A 19,869-nucleotide genomic window follows, 5' to 3' on the forward strand; every position below is an offset into this window, starting at 1 on the left:
GAAAGATGAATGAAGTGTAACGGTAAAGTAGAGGGAAGATAGAGAGGCAAAAAGGAAGAGAAAATATTGGAAGAAGTGTAGCAGTAGATGTGAACTGATAAGGAGAAGAAGAGTTTTTTTTTTTTTTTTTTTTTGAAGAATAGGGAGAAGAAAAGTTTAAATAGAGAAAAAAAATATAAAAAATAAATGGATGATGGGGCTGTTGATATGGCTCAATAAGATTGTAACAACAATAAATGATATGTTTCAGCTTTTAGATATACTAATCGCAGACCTGTGCAATGCATGAGAAAATTTGACGTCATATTCTTTTTTGCTAAGTAAAGAATGAGAATAGTAATTGAAAATTATAAGTAACAATCTCAAACTTATCTCACAATAATGTGATTACATTGTAAATATATAATATATTTTATGCAAGTAAAGAAGTCTATATCTTGATTTTTTGTATAAATATATTTTTTTTGGCAAGTAAACATGTTGCATTTTACTTTCAATTATTATATATGACAAAATATTTTGTAGTACGTTATAATAAAGTGAGATATGCATCAAAACACAACACAATTAATAAATGGAAAATGTATAATTTTTATTAGAACATAAAAATGAATCTTGATGGTTCCATATGAAAGTTAACATTATTTTGCATTTTTTGAGAAGTTAATGAGCAATTTATTCAAACTTTGTTTCCATTTTATCACATAAGAACTATTAAACAAAGTTATAACAATTAATATATTCATAATCACTAAACTCATATATGAGAATCAATTATTACAAAAAAATTTCTCCTCAAAACATATACTAATTTCTATTTGGCATAAATGCACTTTTAGTCCCTACATTTTACACCTTTTTCTATTTTGGTCCTTACATTTTATTTTTATTACTTTTAGTCCCAAAAACAATTAATGCCCCACATTTAAGTTCTTACCGTAAGCCAACTAATGGGGAAAGCTAATGTGGTTGATGGAGAACTGTAAATCATTTAAAAATATTAAAAATCCACCTCTGTCTTGCCACGTGGCCTTCCGCCTAACTTACTCACACGCGTCCCTCACGTGACCACCACTACCACGTTAATCTCCCAAATCAATACCAGAAAACCCAAAATCCCCAAAATCAGTACCAGAAACCCTAACAACAAAAACCATTCCTCACCTCCCCCAACATAGCTATTCCTCGAAGCCCAGACTAGAATGGAAGCAAGCTGTTCAACAAGTTCCGACGTGAGGAGGAGAGCACCAATAAGGTGCTACTGTAATAAAAAATCTGTCATAGTTGTGTCATGGACATTAGACAATCCTAGCAGAAGATTCTACGGCTGTCCAAACTACTAGGTAAATTGTTAGTTATTTTTAGTTAAAAGTGTTGATTCAAAATGTGATGGATCTAAGCTTATATGAATCTTCTTGGTGTAGTATTATATTTTGTGAAAAGAGCCGGCGTGAATTTAAGCGAAGAGTCAAGACTCAAGAATTTAGTCGAAATGTTACATGCCTATTACATTTTCATTGTATATTAAGTTCTAATTTGAAGTACAATGGAAAAGCAAATACAGATCCCATGGGTCAAATTTTAATTCAGTTTTGCCCTCTCCTTCAAACAAGAAATTTCTATTTGTGTACTAATAGACACTTGATATTCTTCATGATTTTTAGATGAGACTAACTATTTATGTCACTATGTTGTTGTGTCTATTTATGTCACTATGTCTGTTGTATCTGTGGATGTTCTTCATGAATAGCTTACTGAGTGAATAACCCCTGTTTGTATATTAGTAGCTCTGAATAAAACAAAAGGTTCAAGTACTTTGGTGCTTCCATGAATTCCATGTTATGTCTATATTTTGAACAGTGTATGCAAGGGTGAGACTGATATATTTGGATTTTTTGAATTTTTTATGTTTGACTCTTAGTTTCTTTTCTTGGGGTAAGGGGGTTAAGGAAAAATCATATGCATTGGTAGACAATCTACACTACATTGCATTGCTTGGTAAAGTGTCTTTAGTGTTACAGAATGCTAAAGGTTGCTTGAAATATGTGAAGATTCTCCTTGCACCCCATTTATCTACATTGCAGCCACTTGATTTAGTAATATTATTAGAGAATTATTGATTACTACATTAATTAATTTCAATATTTTGTTTCAATTTGTTGCTGCAATAGTTTATAGGTTTTCATTTTCTGAGCATTATTTGCATTTCAGGTGGGGCTTAAATGTAGGTTTTTCCAATGGCATGATGATGAGATATGTGCTCGTGGTAAGGTGCTTATCCCACAGCAAAGGCAAAGGATCATCACACTTGAGGCTGAGGTTGCAAGCTGCAAGAAGAAGGAGAAGTTTTTAGTTGTGGCTGTGGCATTGTTAGTGGTGATGTGTGTAGTTTTGTGTTTGGTTAGGTAATGTATGTAGTGTAGGGGTGAGTAAATTGTTGCTGTGTTTAAGCACCACTTGCTGTGTGCAAGCAACAAGTGCTGCTGCTAGTGTGTGCTGCTGCTGGTGTGTGCTGTTGCTGCTGATGCTGTGTGCTGTGTTTGAGCACCATCCTTTTCTTTTTCTGCCTTGAGGTTGGGTTGTTGCTGTTGGAGCTATGATGTGCACCTGACTGGTGTGCAAATTGAGTGGTTGACCCTATCCTGGATTGGGATGGAACACTTGGTCTAAACTGGTATGGTGCACTTGGAGTGGATGGGCTATGCATGGTGGCCTGGTGTGGTGCAAATGGTGTGGCTGAGGCTGTCCTGGTCTGTGATGGTGCACTTGTGGTTCTGTTGGTCTATAAACAATAAATTCACAAACAAGGTTAATAGTGAGTATTGAATAGCAACTGTTTCACCCTAATGTCCCTTTATTACCTTATTATATGTGCTGGTTATGTTTGTGGTGCCTGGCAATGAAGAGTTTCCTCTAATCTCACCCTTGCAACTTCTCCTATTGTGCCCTAACTTACCACATGCCTTACACTGCTTAGAGATGCCAGCTCTCTTACCACTTATTGGCTCATTAAGTGCCCTTGCTCTCTTCTTCTTAGACTTGCTAGGTGGTCTTCATTTGATAGGAAGCTGAATTAGGGTCACACCACTTAGTCTCCACATATTCTGCCCATTGATTGTTGCTATGATTGGCTCGTAGCATGCTCTGTATGTAGATACATGGTAATAGGGGTGAACATACTACTTAGCATCTTGTCTATTGAAAAATATGCAGGAGATTGCATGAGCACATGGTATGCCAATTATGTTCCACTTCCTACAATTGCAGTGTGCTGTGGCCAACTCAACATTGAAACTCTGTAGACCATTTTTCACTTCAAACTGTGTCCGCTTTGCCCAGTAAGCTAACCACTTATTGGCTGCCAGCTTTTCCTTATGCAACCTCTTCATCACCTTGATCCAAATATTTGACTCTAGCCTCACACCCTTCTCTCTGTTCTCTTGGAACCTAGTTATTAGATATAGTCTGATGCACTCAAGCTACAATCACATACAAGTACAATAAAACATTAGATATTAATTACAACAACTGCCATAAACAATACTAAACAATCACTATAATTATCTGTAGGTGATCATAAATACTCATACCATGCTAATTATGGGCTTACATCTGAATTTAAGAATCTTGTTGTTGAAGCTCTCACACATATTATTGAGTATGGTGTCAGTCAAGCCATCCTTACTAAACATGTGTCTAGCCCATTTTGTTGTTGAATGAGAATCCAACCACCTGTGTGCATCAGCATCAATCTCCTTCAGCTCATCCATCACCCTATCAAACTCTTGTTTGTAAGTTGCCTTGGCTACCCTACAAAATATATCTCTAATCAAAACACCAGGATGATTCTTCCTGAAGTTGTTATAGAGGTATCTTAGCAAATCCTGTGTTCATACTGTGGTCAGTTGTCAATGAATGTTTACACCAACCCTTGTCACAAACAGTATCACAGGCAAGTATGTGAAGTTAGTGGACCAAAAGTACAATGACTAAATACAAATTAAAACAACTAATGGAGAATTAACTACACACCTTTTGCTGGTCTGACATAAACACCCATCTCCTATTCTGGCCTATGTCTGCAAGTAACAAATTGATGAACCAAATCCAAGAGTCCTTGGTTTCAGCCTCTACCACTGCATATGCAAGTGGAAAATACTTTTCATTAGGATCTCTGCATACTGCAGTAATCAAGTGCCCCCCTGACTTGTTTTTCAAATGGCAGGCATTCAAACCAATGAATGGCTTGCATCCAGCCAGAAACCCCTTCTTGCATCCCTCCAAACATATGTATAGCCTCTCAAAATAAGGCACTTCACACACCAAGTCTATCTCAGCTGCTAAATCACCATTATTGAAGGTATGTACCTTCAAAAGTATTGTACTGACAGGACTAGACCTCCTTAATTCCTCACAGTACTCCCACAGCTAGTTGTACTGTTGTGTATAAGCCTCATCCACATATTCTCTAGCCTTATCTCTAGCCCTACTTACTTTTCCTACACTTATGTTTATGGTATACTTCTTATGGACAGCTTCTTGGATGTCTCTCAGCCTGATGTTAGGCTGTCTTTTCACATTCTTCATCAACTTCTTCTCAATGTATGATGAAGTACACTTATGGTTCTTAAAATTTCTAGAGCATGTATGTTCCAAATTCAATGTCCTTAGTTGGTAGCTCCTCTTACTTGGTACATTTGCTAGATAGACAACAAACTTGCAATTTTCCTAACAGACAGCTCTTACCCTTTAAAGGTCATTGTTTACAAATTTAATCCTCCATCCACCATGAACTGCATATTCTATTATAGCTTCCTTGAATTGCTTAGGTGTTGTAAACAACATATCTTTTTCAAAAGAAATATGCGTTGCCTTAGCCACTGACTTAAACACAGGGAACTTCTTCACTTCCTTATTTTTTTGTCCCTTACCATTTCCCAGATGTGTACTTCTATCATCCTCAGCATCATCATCACTGTCATACCCAAGCTCATCATCAGATGATGATTCCACCAAACTGTGCAATTCCTCACTCTCTTAATCAGAGTTCATTACACTAGCACCCATTTGGTCTGGTTCAACAACATCATCATCATCATCCTTACCATCCCAACCGTCACTATTGTCTTCAACAAAGTCCCTAACACCATGGTCAACTCTACCTCATCATCTAGCCCACTTCGCACACTTCCATTATCACTGCCATCACTTATAATAAAGACCTGAAGTGGGTGCTCAATAATAGGTTCTTTACCTACTCTTCTTGAACTCACCTGGGAAGCAACAACCTCAATGAGAACATCAGCATTAAAAGTTTGATCAATAGCATCCACCTCAGTTGGCTCATCCTCATTGTTAAAAGTTTGATCATTAGCATACATGTCATCACTATCATAAAAACTGTAAAATTCACCCCCATCATAGTCATCATCATCACTGCCATCACTATAATAACTCATAGGGCCTTGCTCCACTGCCAATGGCTGCACACCCTCACTAACATCCTCTCTTTCATCAACTAGATAGCTCTTATCCTTTGCAAGTCATTTTTTACAAATTTGATCCCCCATCCACCATGAACTGCATATTTTGTTATAGCTCCCTTGAATTGCTTAGGTGTTGTAAACAACATATTTTTTTCAAAAGAAATATGCTTTACCTTAGCCACTAGCTTAAACACAGGGAACTTCTTCACTTCCTCATTTTTCTATCCCTTACCATTATCCACATGTCTACTTCTAACACAGCACCTAATAAAATATTTCATTCTGCATGCACAGAACACAACACAACACAACACTCAATAAAGTATTTACCAACACAACACTAATCAAATAATTTTTCACAACACAACACTGACTTCAATAGTTCTGTTATACGAAAATATACATGCATAGTTATCAAATTACACAAAAAACCCTCATACAATATTGTTAGGCTTACTTAACTCTCTTCAACAGGGGCACATAGGGAGCACAAAGAATATAGGAAACATATGGACCACAATCAAAAGTAAAATACAAAAGCATACAAAAAGCAAACAAAAACATTGTGGCCCCTACTACCAGAACCAACCAACAAGCATATTGTCAAGTTATAAATAAGGACATAGATAGAGAGAGCAAATACCTTTTCACATACAGAGAGAGAGAGAGAGAGAGAGAGAGAGAGAGAGAGATACTGCCTTCAAATGGCAGAGATGGATTTTGATGGTATGGTGGTTTCAAGTGACAGAGCTGGATGATGGTTGATAATGGTGGTTTCAGAGAAAGGCTAAAAACAAAGCAGAAGAGACTGTAGAGTCTGCTAAGGACACCATTAAATAAAGTAGCTGGTAGAGGTTGTGGTCGTGATGAGGAACTCTGAGGTAATCTAGGGATTAAAGATCAAAGATAAAATAGCTGATTTCAAGTGACAGAGCTAATTTGGGGATTTTCAGTGATAAAGTAGCAATGAATAGTGGGTGATTGACTCACGTGAGGGATGCATGTGAGTAAGTTGGGAGGGAAGGCCACGTGGCAAGGCAGAGGTGGATTTTTAATATTTTTAAATGATTTATAGTTCTCTCCATCAGCCACATCAGCTTTCCTCGTTAATTGGCTAACAGTAAGGACTTAAATGTGGGGCATTAATTGTTTTTGGAACTAAAAGTGGTAAAAATAAAAAGTAAGGGCCAAAATAGAAAAAAGGTGCAAAATGTAGGGATCAAAAGTGTATTTACACCTTTCTATTTTTCCCTTCCATAAAATTAAAAAAAAAAATGTGAAAAACTAAAAAAGCTAAATGTATAGTTGACCTTAGTCAATCAATAAATAACATAAAAGGGGTAGGGGAAAGTAAACGTATTCATGGTATAATTGTTTATATATGTCCATATTTGTTTCTGTATATATTAATACTCTTGATTTCTATAATTTTTATGTAGCAACTGTGTCTTGTTTGATCTCTCCCAAGTCTTCAGCTTTAACCCAAATCACAATATATAAACCAATGATCATGAAAAAGAACCTAGCATGATGAAGTCAAACACAATATCTAAATTTTCTAAATTTTTACGAATAGAAGATCAAGATTTTAGAGAGATCGATATGAGAGAGAGAGAGAGAGAGAGAGAGAGAGAGAGGTACCTTTGATAGTAGATATCAAAAACAAACATGTAGTGATAATTAAAAAGTTTTCCATCACAAATACTATACTTATTGGTTTTAAGAGAGATTAAAAGAGAACATATATAAATATAAAAATTATGTGAAGGGGAAAAGGTATATACAATACGTAAGTATTGAGGGAGTGGAAGGTTGGGGAAGAGGAAGAGACTTTATATGTTTTGGTAATTGAAAAATGTAATTATAACTTATATATACTCCCTCCGTCCCACTTTGTTTGTCCTGTTTGAAAAGTCAAACTTTTTAAGGGAACATCATTTATTATCTTGTCTACCTTTTAAAAATGTATAAGTTTCCAAAACTACCCTTAAATAAATTTATAAAAAAATTGAATTAGTAAATTAATAGGGGTATAATAGGAACATTAGTAAATTAATAACTTTTATTTTTAGAAACAGGACAATATTTTGGGACATCCCAAAATGGAATAGAAGACAAACAAAGTGGGACGGATGGAGTATATATATCCTTATATATAAATAATAAAAAAATTATCAAATCCAATGTGGTAATATAATAATAAGTCTAAATAAAGGACTTTTGGGCTACCATATAAGTTTATGAAAAATTTGAGACTTTCCATATTCTTTATTTTTTTTCCCAAAACTTTTTATCAGAGAAAATAATTTCCTTCATAAATAAGAATTATATAAATATAAATATATATTTATATTTATATATATATTTTTTCAATTAGATAGAAGAAATATATAGCTAGGAAACGACTTTTTCCCCCCAATTATATCAGAAGAGAAATTGTATGTAAAAATTAATTGTTTTAACTCTTGAATTTTAGGTTACTTCCACCCCCCTCCCCTCCTCTCCCAAAGAAAAAAAGATTATAACCATATAAAACTAAGTTATAATCCCAAATACAAAGAAAAAGAGAAACATCATACCATCCATACCTATTGATCATAATATTATGTTTCCTCTTCCAAGTTATCCTAAGAACTAAGAAGTTAGAAATTAGCATAGATTTAGATGAGATTAAAATAACATTAGCAAGAATTTATGTAGTATTTAGTTTAAAAATTATAAAGCCATTTAGAAAATAAAATAAACAAATGGGAGGAAAATGATCATGTACTAAATCAATAAAACGCATTCCAATTCTTAATCTTGATGTTATAACTAAATAATATATCAATAAAAATAAAAATATTGTCTATACATATTCATCTTGGGCGGTTTAATTTTAATAGTTGATAGATGCAATTATGTAAAGAAAAATTGTAAACATGAATACAAAGAAATAGACTATCAATTGAAAAAGAAAAAAAAAGGAAAAAGAAAAAAGAAAAATAAAAAAAGATACATGGTATTTACTACCCTGGAAAAGAAAATCTAGTACAAACCTTTACATTGTAATTTTTCAAAAAAAAAAAAAATGAAAATAACTATATAAAGCTAAGTTATAATCCCAAATACAAAGAAAAAGAGGACCATATGGTCCATACCTATCAATCATAATATTTTGTTTCCTCTTCCAAGTTATCCTAAGAAGTTAAAAATTAGCATAAATTTAGATAAGGTTAAAAGAAAATTAGCAAGAATTTATGTAGTATTTAATTAAAAAAAATTACAAAGCCATTTAGAAAATAAAATTAAAAAATTGGAGGCAAATGGTCATGTACTAAAACAATAAAATGCATTCCAATTCTTTAGATACAAACAATTTTAATGGGTAAAACACAATTATTTAAAGCAAAATTGCAAAGGTGAATACAAAGAAATAGACTATCAATTGAAAATTGAAAAAGAGAAAAAATAAACATGGTATTTACAACCTTGGAATAGAAAATCTAATACAAACTACAAAACATAAAAATTGCAGCAAAAAAGCAAAAAAGTTCAAAGGAAGAAAAAGAAAAACTGACCTCAAATAGACTTTCCAATTCTAGTTGTAATTTTGTGACTTATGGGGTGGAAAGAAAGCAATTCAAAATCTATATAGAGATCGAGCTATCAACCTCAAATCGATCAACACCGAGATGCTCCTCAAGTAGTGCCTGAGATCGAGCTATTAAGGTTGTTCTTGAAAATGACATCGATCTCTTTAGGATCATCATCGCCAAACCGATCACTTCCTTCATTTCCTTCGTTATGTCAAACAGTGATGATAAAGTTACAAATTCTAAAGTGAATTATACTTTGCCAAACCGATCTCTAAATAGTTCTAGGAATAAATCAAAAAAAAAAAAAAATCACTCCTAATTCTCCAATGTTTCATTTTGTTAAATTCATTTTATTTTTTCTTTTAAAAATCATTCTATTTTTTCAATGTTCTAACGTGGATTTTATTATGTGGATGTCTTTTAAAATAACAATTAAAACATTTTATTATTATTTTAGTAGCCATGTAGGCATAAAGTGTGCCAATTGTGTAATCCGTTAACCATGTAAACATTTTCTGTTAATAAGTTAACGTTAGATATCAAATTGACTGCTACCAAAATGTAAGAACCAAATTGATTATAACCCTAAAATATAAGAACCAAAATGGTATTTTTACCAAAAAAATTAAATCACTGGGTTTTAAATCAAAGAGAGACAATTGAATGTTTTGATGGGGAGATGGTGAGTTGAGAGGGAGAAAATGGGATTGATTAAAGAGAATGTGTGAAGTGGAAATGCTAAGCTAGGCTCTTCTTCAACTGCTAATAACAGTAGCAAATATCTGGTGCATCTAATTTAGTTCCTCAATATTCCACATTAAATTCAGTGTTTTAGGTGGACAGCTTGCCATCAAATCCTACCTACACGGACAAACTCTTTGAAATAGGCATTATTTCCACCTATTTAGTGTCGACGTGTTCAGGGGATCCAGAAATTGAGCATCATTTACTGTGAAGCTGCACTTTTGGGAGATTGGTGTGGCCATTACTTGATGAATTGAGAGATATGCAACTTGGAGAAGATTTATTATTAACTTACATTTAATCAATCTATTAGCTGTATCAGCACTTTTCATATATTAGATGACAACTATATTGACCACCGCATACCTTTGGTGCGATGGTCACTCCATAGGTATAAGTGCTTGTAAGGTGTGGGGGGCAAGGGCCGGGGTTCAAATCTCCATGAGGGAGTTTCACACACATATATATTTAGATTAGGCTAGAGTAGAATTCTATCTTGTTAAAAAAAAAATAATAAATAAATAAAAAAATAAAATGACAACTACATTGAAACGCATTAAAAAAAAGCAGGAACTAATTGACATAAAATATTTACGGATGACCCAAATGGAACGGTCAAAAGTGCATTTAAATTTAAAATTAAAATGTGTTACATAATAATAATAAAAAAAAAAACTTTTCTAAAGACTTTTTTTTAAAAAAATAATATCTGTTCTACCAAATTATTGTTTAATCAATTAACATACGACATATCAATCGGTATGAAACGGGCATTGCAGTTTTGTGCTGAAGCTGTGGCTTTCGCTCAGTGGAGATGGAGGCCTCTGTTCCGGGCTGATGCCTTTGTTTTTCCCAAATATATATCTAAGAGTGCTAATGACTTGATTGAGGATATTCAACCTATAGCACTAGTTTTTAACCAATTCAAGTTTTGTCATTGCCTCAAGTCTTGTAATCAAGGGGCTGTTGGCTATTGTCCCATGGAAAGGTTGAGAGTTTAGATGGGGAAGAAGATTCTGGGAACTCTAGGTGGATTGCTTTGTTGAAGTTGTATGGAAATATGGATTACTAGACAACTACTATTAAGAATGCAAAGAAGTGTTGCATATCTCAAGCCACGCAGCTAGCTAGTGGTGCAGCTGGTACTGATGAAGGAAGCACTAGCTCAGCCACAAGAGCAGCAGCCAATGCAGCATTTGCTGATGAGGTGTGCACTGATCAGACTATCAAGCTAGCATCAAAGAACAAGATTAACTCAGCAATCTTGGAAATGGTTGAGTCCATGCCACATCATGAGTTCTTCATCCAGGATCATTGAAGAAGTTAGTTCCACAAATCTAGGAGTTAGTTACTTAGCCTTGCCACGTGTACAGCCACCAGAAAGTTCGAATAACTGATTTTGGCGCCAATAGTTGAGTTAGTTATTTTACTGTGTATATAAACAGAGTAATGGTAGATGTTTATTCATTCAATTCATTTTTCATTGTAATTCATTCTCAATCAATGAAATCTCCCAATTCTATTTAGTCTCTCTGTTTTTTGATATGGTATCAGAGCCCTAGCGTGTGCTAGCTTCGCTTCTTGTTACAAATCTTTCTTGCTTGCCAAACAGAGATTACTTCAAGAGTTTCCTTGAATTCTGATTTACAAGATCTTAATCTTGTCTTTCACTTCCATTTCCAATTTCATTAGAAGTTTCATTCAAGCTTCGTGAAAACCATCAATGGCTTCTGCTGAAGGAAGTGACTCTGATCCTCCGCACAATCAATCCACACACCAAGTTCCTCAGTCTAACACAGAAATCAATTCTACCAATCGTTTTTTTCTTAGTGCAAGTGAGAATCCTGGAAATATCCTAGTCACTCAACCACTCTTGGGGATGAGGAACTATCAATCTTGGTCTAGGGCTATGGTTCTAGCATTGACTGCCAAGAAAAAGATAGGATTCGTGAATGGCAAGATTGCAAAGCCTGAAGATGATTCTCCTCTGTATGAAGATTGGGAAAGTTGTAACACAATGGTGCTTTCTTGGTTGATCAACTCTATGCATGTTGATGTTTCAGGTAGCATTATGTACTGTGAGACTGCAAGGGAGATGTGGCTGGAGTTACAGCGTGTGTTTTCACAAGGAAATGGACCAAAGGTTTATAATCTTCAGCAAGAGATTTCACAGATAACTCAGGGGCAATTATCAGTGACTGAGTACTATTCTAAATTCAAGAAGCTTTGGGATCAATTGATTCATTATGAACCTTTACCAGCCTGCTCTTGTGGAGCAATGAAAATTCTGAGCATTGCACATGAAAAATCCTATGTGATGAGGTTCTTGATGGGACTCAGTGAGAGTTTCGAGACAGTGAGGAGTCACATTCTCATGCTTGAACCATTTCCTTCAATGAGCAAGGTATATGCTCTGGTTCTTCAAGAAGAATCTCACAAAGGCATTGGCCATGGCTCTACCTTCACACCTAAGCCTGATTCAGTGGCAATGTATGCCAATACCAGGGGATATTCAGGCAATAAAGGTGGCTTCAAGAAGGAGAGACCTTTGTGTACCCATTGTAACATGCTTGGACATACTGTGGACAAGTGTTACAAGCTCCACGGGTATCCACCAGGTTACAAGCACAAAGGGAAGCCTAATTCCAATGCTAACCAAGTTTCATATCCTCAAGGTCCAGCTGTTGAGGTTCCTTCTAATGCATCTGTTCAGTGTCCTATTTCTAAGGCACAGTGTGAACAATTACTTGCTCTTTTCAATTCTGGAACTGATCAAGGTGCTAATCACCATGTTGCAAGTGTTAGTACAAGTGCTGCTGTCTCTAGCATGCTTTCTGGAGCTACTGGTTTGCCTGCTGCAACTGGTGTGCCTTCCAACTCTATGACATCTTCAGACTATGCTCAATCTACCTTTGTTGACACCATGTCAGGTATCAATCCATTGCTTCATTTTTCCCCTTCCTTGAAGCATTCAATTTTTTCTGCTAAAGTAGTTGATAGGGAAGTTTTTTGTGCCACTGATTGGGTCATAGACACAGGGGCTACAGATCATATGGTCCATTCTATTGCATATTTCACCACTATCACTGCTACCCTAAACACCTTTGTCAATTTACCTAATGGGGAAGTTGCTTCTGTTACTCATGTTGGCATAGTGAAGATATCAGAACACCTTATACTTCACAATGTTCTTTGTGTCCCATCTTTTAGTTTCAATCTCATCTCTGTCAGTCAGTTAGTTAAGTCCACTGCTTGTTGCCTTATTTTCTTTGGACATTCATGCTTTCTCCAGGACCTTGCTCATTGGAGCACACTTGGTCTGGGTAGAGAAAGCAATGGGCTTTACTTGCTGGACAAAAGCTACACTTCTCAACCAACTATTGCTGCTTCTGTACATAGTCCTCAGGTTCACATCTGGCACTCCAGATTGGGTCACTTGTCAAATGCCAAATTGGCTTCAATAAAACCAAGTGATGTACCTAGTTTCATTTCTGTTGAGAAGCTTGATTGTAACATTTGCCCCCTTGCAAAACAAAAACGTTTACCATTTAATAAAAGCTCTCATTTGTCTAAATCTTGCTTTGAGTTGATTCATTGTGATTTGTGGGGACCCTTCTCGGTTTCTACCATTGATCATTGCAAGTATTTTCTAACCATTGTTGATGATTATTCTAGAACCACTTGGGTTTATCTGTTAAAGCATAAGTCTCAAACACAATCTGTTTTAGAGCAATTTTGCACTATGGTGGAGACCCAATTTTGTAAGAAAATTAAAACTCTAAGGTCTGACAATGGGACTGAATTCATCATGAAAGATTTTTTTGCAAAAAGGGGCATCTTGCATCATTTAAGTTGTGTTGAAACCCCTCAACAAAATGCTATTGTTGAGAGGAAGCACCAACACATCTTAAATGTGGCAAGAGCTCTAATGTTTCAATCCCATTTACCTTTGCATTTGTGGGGTCATGCTATACTAGCTGCTGTGTACTTAATCAACAGAATCCCTTCATCTGTTTTGTCAAATCAGATTCCTTATGAAGTTTTATTTGGGCATCCACCTAGCTATGCACATCTTAAAGTGTTTGGTTGCTTATGCTTTGCTTCCACTCTTTCAAACCATAGGTCTAAATTTGCCCCTAGAGCTGTTAGGTGTGTCTTCTTGGGATATCCTTTTGGGGTTAAAGGATATAAGGTTCTTGATTTGTCTACTCACAAAGTGTTCCTTTCTAGAGATGTGGTTTTCCATGAAAATTCTTTCCCTTTTGCTTCCATTACACCTAACATTGCAGATCCTTTCCTATCATCTGATGTGGAGGCTTCTTGTTCAGCTGGTGTTGCTGATTTTGTTACTCCTGTCAGCATTTCTGAACCCTCTTCCATGGACTTTACTGATCCACCTTCTTCTTCTCATCAGCATGTTCCACTTGACTTACCTTCTAATCCTATTTCTTCTTCTAGTCCTATACAGATGTGTCATTCTGATGCAGTACCTTCTTCATCAACACCTGTTGCTTCAGTGCCTCCAGTGCCTCTAAGGAAGTCAACTAGGGATGTCAGACCTCCTGCTTATTTGCAGGACTATGCTTGTACTGCTATTGCACCTGGTGCTCCTTATGCTCTTGATCAGTGTCTTACATACTCTCACTTGGAGCCATGCTACCATTCTTACTTGCTGGCAGTTAGTTCTAGTCCTAAAGAGCCTACAAATTTTTCCCAAGCTGTTCAGGATCCACTCTGGAGGGCTGCCATGGATAAAGAAATCCAGGCCCTTGAACAGAATCATACTTGGAATGTGACTACTTTGCCTCCTGGTAAGCTCCCCATTGGCTGCAAATGGGTTTATAAAGTCAAGCTTAAACCTGATGGTAGTGTTGAAAGGTTCAAAGCTAGGCTGGTTGCTAAGGGGTATACTCAAAGGGAAGGTCTTGATTTTCTCGAAACCTTCTCTCCTGTTGCTAAAACAGTTTCAGTAAGGGTCTTGCTTGCCCTTGCTGCTGCCAAGCAATGGCCTTTGCACCAATTGGACATCAACAATGCCTTTTTGCATGGAGATTTGGATGAAGAGGTTTACATGACATTGCCACCTGGTTTTCACAGTAAGGGGGAGTGTGTTTCAGCTTCTTCCACTGCTCCTAGGGTGTGCAAATTAGTTAAATCTCTTTATGGGTTGAGACAAGCTTCAAGGCAATGGTACACTAAGCTGTCAACAACAATAAAGGAGCTTGGTTTTGTTCAATCTCAGGCTGATCACTCCTTATTTGTGCACAGCAAAGGCTCCTTGTTCACTGCTCTATTGGTCTATGTTGATGATATGGTGATCACTGGTAATGATCATGCTTGTGTTGTCTCTCTCAAGTCTATTCTTGATCAAAAGTTTGGTATTAAGGACTTGGGATCACTCAAGTACTTCTTGGGTTTAGAGATTGCAAGAAACAAGAGTGGGATCAGTTTAACACAGAGGAAGTATGCCTTGGAAGTGCTTGAAGAAACTGGTATGACAGGGTGTAAACCAGTCCAAACCCCAATGGAACAGCAGCTGAAGTTGTCTAAAGGCAGTGGGGACTTACTTACCAACCCAGGACAGTATAGAAGGCTTATTGGGAAGCTTATGTACTTGACCTTGAGCAGACCGGATATCACATATGCAGTTCATAGACTCAGCCAGTTCTTAGCACAGCCTAGAGCACCACATATGAAAGCAGCCTCTAGAATACTTCAATACATAAAAGGAACACCTGGTCAAGGTGTTTTCTTCCCCACTGAATCTGATCTACACCTGAAAGCATACTGTGATGCTGATTGGGCAGGGTGCCCTGACACAAGAAAATCACTAACAGGCTATTGTGTGTTTCTTGGTGATGCCTTAGTGTCTTGGAGGTCTAAGAAGCAAAGCATAGTGTCTAGGTCTAGTGCAGAAGCTGAATATAGAGCTATGGCTAACACCACCTGTGAATTGACTTGGATTTTGCATCTGCTACAAGATTTACATGTCAAGCATGATCAGCCTGTGTTGATGTACTGTGACAACCAGGCAGCAATCCATATAGCAGCTAATCCAGTGTTCCATGAGAGGTCAAAACACATAGAAGCTGATTGCCATATTGTAAGGAATAAGATTCTTGAAGGTGCACTTAAAACCTTCCATGTTTCAACTAAGAATCAGCTGGCAGATGTGTTTACCAAGGCCTTGGGAGTGGAGAGTTTTTTAAGGCTAATTAGAAGGCTAGGTGTCATTAATATTTTTGCTTCTCAGGTGGAATATCCCCATACTGGTATGGAAGATCAAAAGGCAAGAGCTGTACTCTTGAGGGGGAGTATTAAGAATGCAAAGAAGTGTTGCATATCTCAAGCCACGCAGCTAGCTAGTGGTGCAGCTGGTACTGATGAAGGAAGCACTAGCTCAGCCACAAGAGCAGCAGCCAATGCAGCATTTGCTGATGAGGTGTGCACTGATCAGACTATCAAGCTAGCATCAAAGAACAAGATTAACTCAGCAATCTTGGAAATGGTTGAGTCCATGCCACATCATGAGTTCTTCATCCAGGATCATTGAAGAAGTTAGTTCCACAAATCTAGGAGTTAGTTACTTAGCCTTGCCACGTGTACAGCCACCAGAAAGTTCGAATAACTGATTTTGGCGCCAATAGTTGAGTTAGTTATTTTACTGTGTATATAAACAGAGTAATGGTAGATGTTTATTCATTCAATTCATTTTTCATTGTAATTCATTCTCAATCAATGAAATCTCCCAATTCTATTTAGTCTCTCTGTTTTTTGATAACTACTTTTAAACTTAAATGGATATCTGATTGATGTGGAAGAAAGGCTTAGATGAAATCTTGATCAGAAATAGTTTATGCATCAGATACAACAACCACTGATCAAACACAAATTTAAGTGTCACAATGCACATAAATCATTCATACATGATACATGCATTTCATTTGCAAACACAATAAAAAAAAAACTATTAAGCGATTGAATACTTACGTTTATCTGCAAAGGTGGTATATTTCATAGGGTCACATGTTCCTGAAAACATTGAGACACAAGTTTACTAGGCACTTGGAAGTGGCAGTACTCTTCTTTATGTTTCATCAGCGACAAATAAGGCAATAGCATATTAGAGCAAGCTCATTGTAGCACTATGAAAAAAAAAAAAGAAAAGAAAAAAAAAGAAGTCAAACTGCAATGCATGTATGTGTCCTATTCTGTTGAAGCTTCTCTTGCAGCCTTAGACTTCTCTTATGCATCTTCGTTAGCCAGTTGTTCCAGGCGTGCCTATAAAAGGGAAATAGTATACCGAAAACGTCAAAATCATGGACGGGTAAGAAGGTAACTATATGAAAAACCTTTAAAAAAAAACAGCACAGAGAATCTAACACAAACCAGCATGAATGACTTCAGCAGGGGCACCATAATTAATCGGTGGTCATAAGCAGCTATCGTAACAATTTTCGTCCCTGTCTGCTCCATAGCAATAGTAGTCGTCCTGATTATAGCATCAAATTTGTAAAGCTGCAACAACAAACATACCAGGGTTCAATCATCTAATGGAATATAGCAGTCCATCAAGCAACATCTTTAATATCACACACCACACTACACAGGGAGACATTGAGTTTCACATTAAACGAATTAGACAATTTGATGAGTTCATACTTTGGCTATAACATACCCTTAAAATTATGTTATCAGTCTGCTTCTTGATCGCTAATTTTATTTTATTGTCCACACGAGTTCCTTCAAAAATATTCCATATGATATCTGATTCGAAAATATCACCATTTGTCCTCTCAATCTGTCTTCGCCGCTCTGACAAGAGATACTCGTAACTCACTGGTTTGTACCCAGAATCTTCTCTTCTCTTATCTTCTTTAACACATATACTCTCCAAATTTCGCCATACATTAAGGTCTCTCAAATACTGTTCCTTTTTCTCACAAATGTTCTGTATCCGATCAAATTCAGCCTCATAGATCTTGAAAAACTCTTCCCCAGACTAATACTAGTTTCTCCCAAACTTGTCCACAGCTTTAATTGCTCCCCAATACCAGTACTTCCCTTTAATAACCAATTCACAAAAGCGTCTTTACATTCATCATCGTTTAATTCGATTTCTGCATCAGCACTAGAAGTAACAGCAGCTCCATCATTCGTCACAACAAGCTCTCCACGCAACATTCTCTTGTCGAAAACTACACAAGAGAAGTCCTCATTAAAACCAATCTTCTCATGATAAGCATCACAAAGCTCACCTCTAACCACATCCTTATTAACACTCTTGTAGATCCTCTGTAACCCGCAAGTATTATCGAGATCATCCAACAACTCGAGCACACGATAGAGCTCTGAGATGTCAAGGAGGCACACTGAGAGTGGCGTTTGGTTCATGCAATGTTCCTTAAGCAGCTGTTCCGGGATTCGCTTCTTCAGCATTTGCATTATCAAGTACATAAACGCCCGAAAATGATTCAAAACAAAACATCTAATCTTCAAGAACACATGTAAGCTTGCTCGAATTTTATCAATGACCGCGCCACGCCAGCTATTTTGGCAATAAGGCCAATCTTTCTGGTTCACGAAAAATTTAGACTCGTGTAGGCCCTCACCTTCATGCTTATTTCTTGACAAATCTTCCATCATTTTCTTCGCAGCAACCACGTCCACGGGTTTCCATTCTCTTGATTCAGTGGTGTTGAGTAAATCAATTACAATTTCAGGCTCGAGCAATCGTAACTGATCGGATAAAGTCCTTAAATGCACACGCTTCATGTGCTCTGCAAACCATTCCTCGTTGAAAATCCTCACGTCGCAAAGACAACACGTCGAAAACTTCCAATTCTGTGAGATCTTCACATACTCCACGGCCTGCATCACCTCCTCCGCCACAGCCACAGCCTCAGCCGCCGGTGATTTATTCTTCGCAAAATGCAGTTTCAGGTCTTCTATCCGAATCCTCAACAAATCCTTCTTTAGCTCCATACTCATCGTGTTGTTCCAATAGGCCTTGACTTGTGTCTCCATCGTGTCTTTCTTGGGGTTCTTGAGCTTTCTTGAGCCCATTTCGAAGTTCTTCCTCGCCACAATAGCACTCTGTTCGATCTCGTCCTTTCTGTCTTGTACTTCTTGAATCTCATTCTTCACATTTTCCACGTATTCAGCGTCTATGATATGCCTGCTATGCATTTTGAAGAGTCTGAGTATAGTTCTGAGTTCTTCAATTTGAGACTCTCTGGTCCGCTCTTCATTTTCCAAGAAACCTTCCATGAGGATGGGGTCTTCCATGGCTAAAGCGGCATCACAAGCTTCGATCACGGGTTCAAACCTGGCATTGGCGTTGTCGTAATCAGCTAAGTCGAAGAGTGCATTGACATGGTATGACCGGAAGTAGAGGGAGTCGGGGCATAACTCCACGGCTCGCTTGGATGATTCGACAGAAATCTTGACATGTTCGAGCGTTTCGGCGAGGCTGAGGTGAGCGTCAGAAGAGTTGTTTCTGACTGAAAGGACGATTTTCATGTGACAGAAGCAGCGGAGGCCGTGAGCGACAGCGGAGTTTGGGTGGCGGAGAAGGATGTCCTCGGCAAGATTCAAGGCTTCACTGTGGTTCCCTTTTTGGAATTCATTCATGGCGTGGGTTACTTCATCGTTGATGGTATTTGGAGGTTGAGGTTGAGGTTGAAAGGGAGAAGCTTGGGTTGCATTGTGTTTCTTGCTGCTCATTTTTGGAGGGAAATGGAGAATGGAGAAAGAGTAGTTTGAATGAAATATTGCTTTTGTGAAAAAAGCTGAAATGGGTGAACCCAATGTATATATATTTGAAAGAAAAACAGAGGCCTGAAATGCCCAATTGGGGAAAAAACTATATAGGGATTAACCAATCACAAAAAAAAAGGGGGGCATTATGCCCTCTTATTTCCCCCATTATTTATTGGGTTTTAACTCTTGAGATATTTGGCAAAAATACGATCCCTATATTTTGATTTAATTTTTCATTTTGATCTTCAAGTATTCACAGCTCTCGTTTTAGTTTTTATATACTTTTTTTTTTTTACACA

General features: G+C 37.0%; 1 protein-coding gene across 1 annotated transcript; it reads right to left on the minus strand.

Annotated features, from left to right (window-relative positions):
• Nucleotides 1-16,817: 16,817 nt before the first annotated feature.
• On the minus strand, nucleotides 16,818-19,640 carry LOC115993052. Its single transcript, XM_031117325.1, has 3 exons — nucleotides 17,487-19,640; nucleotides 17,198-17,326; nucleotides 16,818-17,089 (listed from the first exon to the last, which is right to left on the minus strand). The coding sequence occupies exon 1, from the start codon at nucleotides 19,532-19,534 to the stop codon at nucleotides 17,729-17,731; it is 1,806 nt and encodes a 601-aa protein (XP_030973185.1). The 5' UTR covers nucleotides 19,535-19,640; the 3' UTR covers nucleotides 16,818-17,089; nucleotides 17,198-17,326; nucleotides 17,487-17,728.
• Between the last annotated feature and the right edge of the window lie 229 nt (nucleotides 19,641-19,869).

This window comes from Quercus lobata, chromosome 5 (genome assembly GCF_001633185.2).
Source record: "Quercus lobata isolate SW786 chromosome 5, ValleyOak3.0 Primary Assembly, whole genome shotgun sequence".
NCBI lineage: Eukaryota > Viridiplantae > Streptophyta > Magnoliopsida > Fagales > Fagaceae > Quercus > Quercus lobata.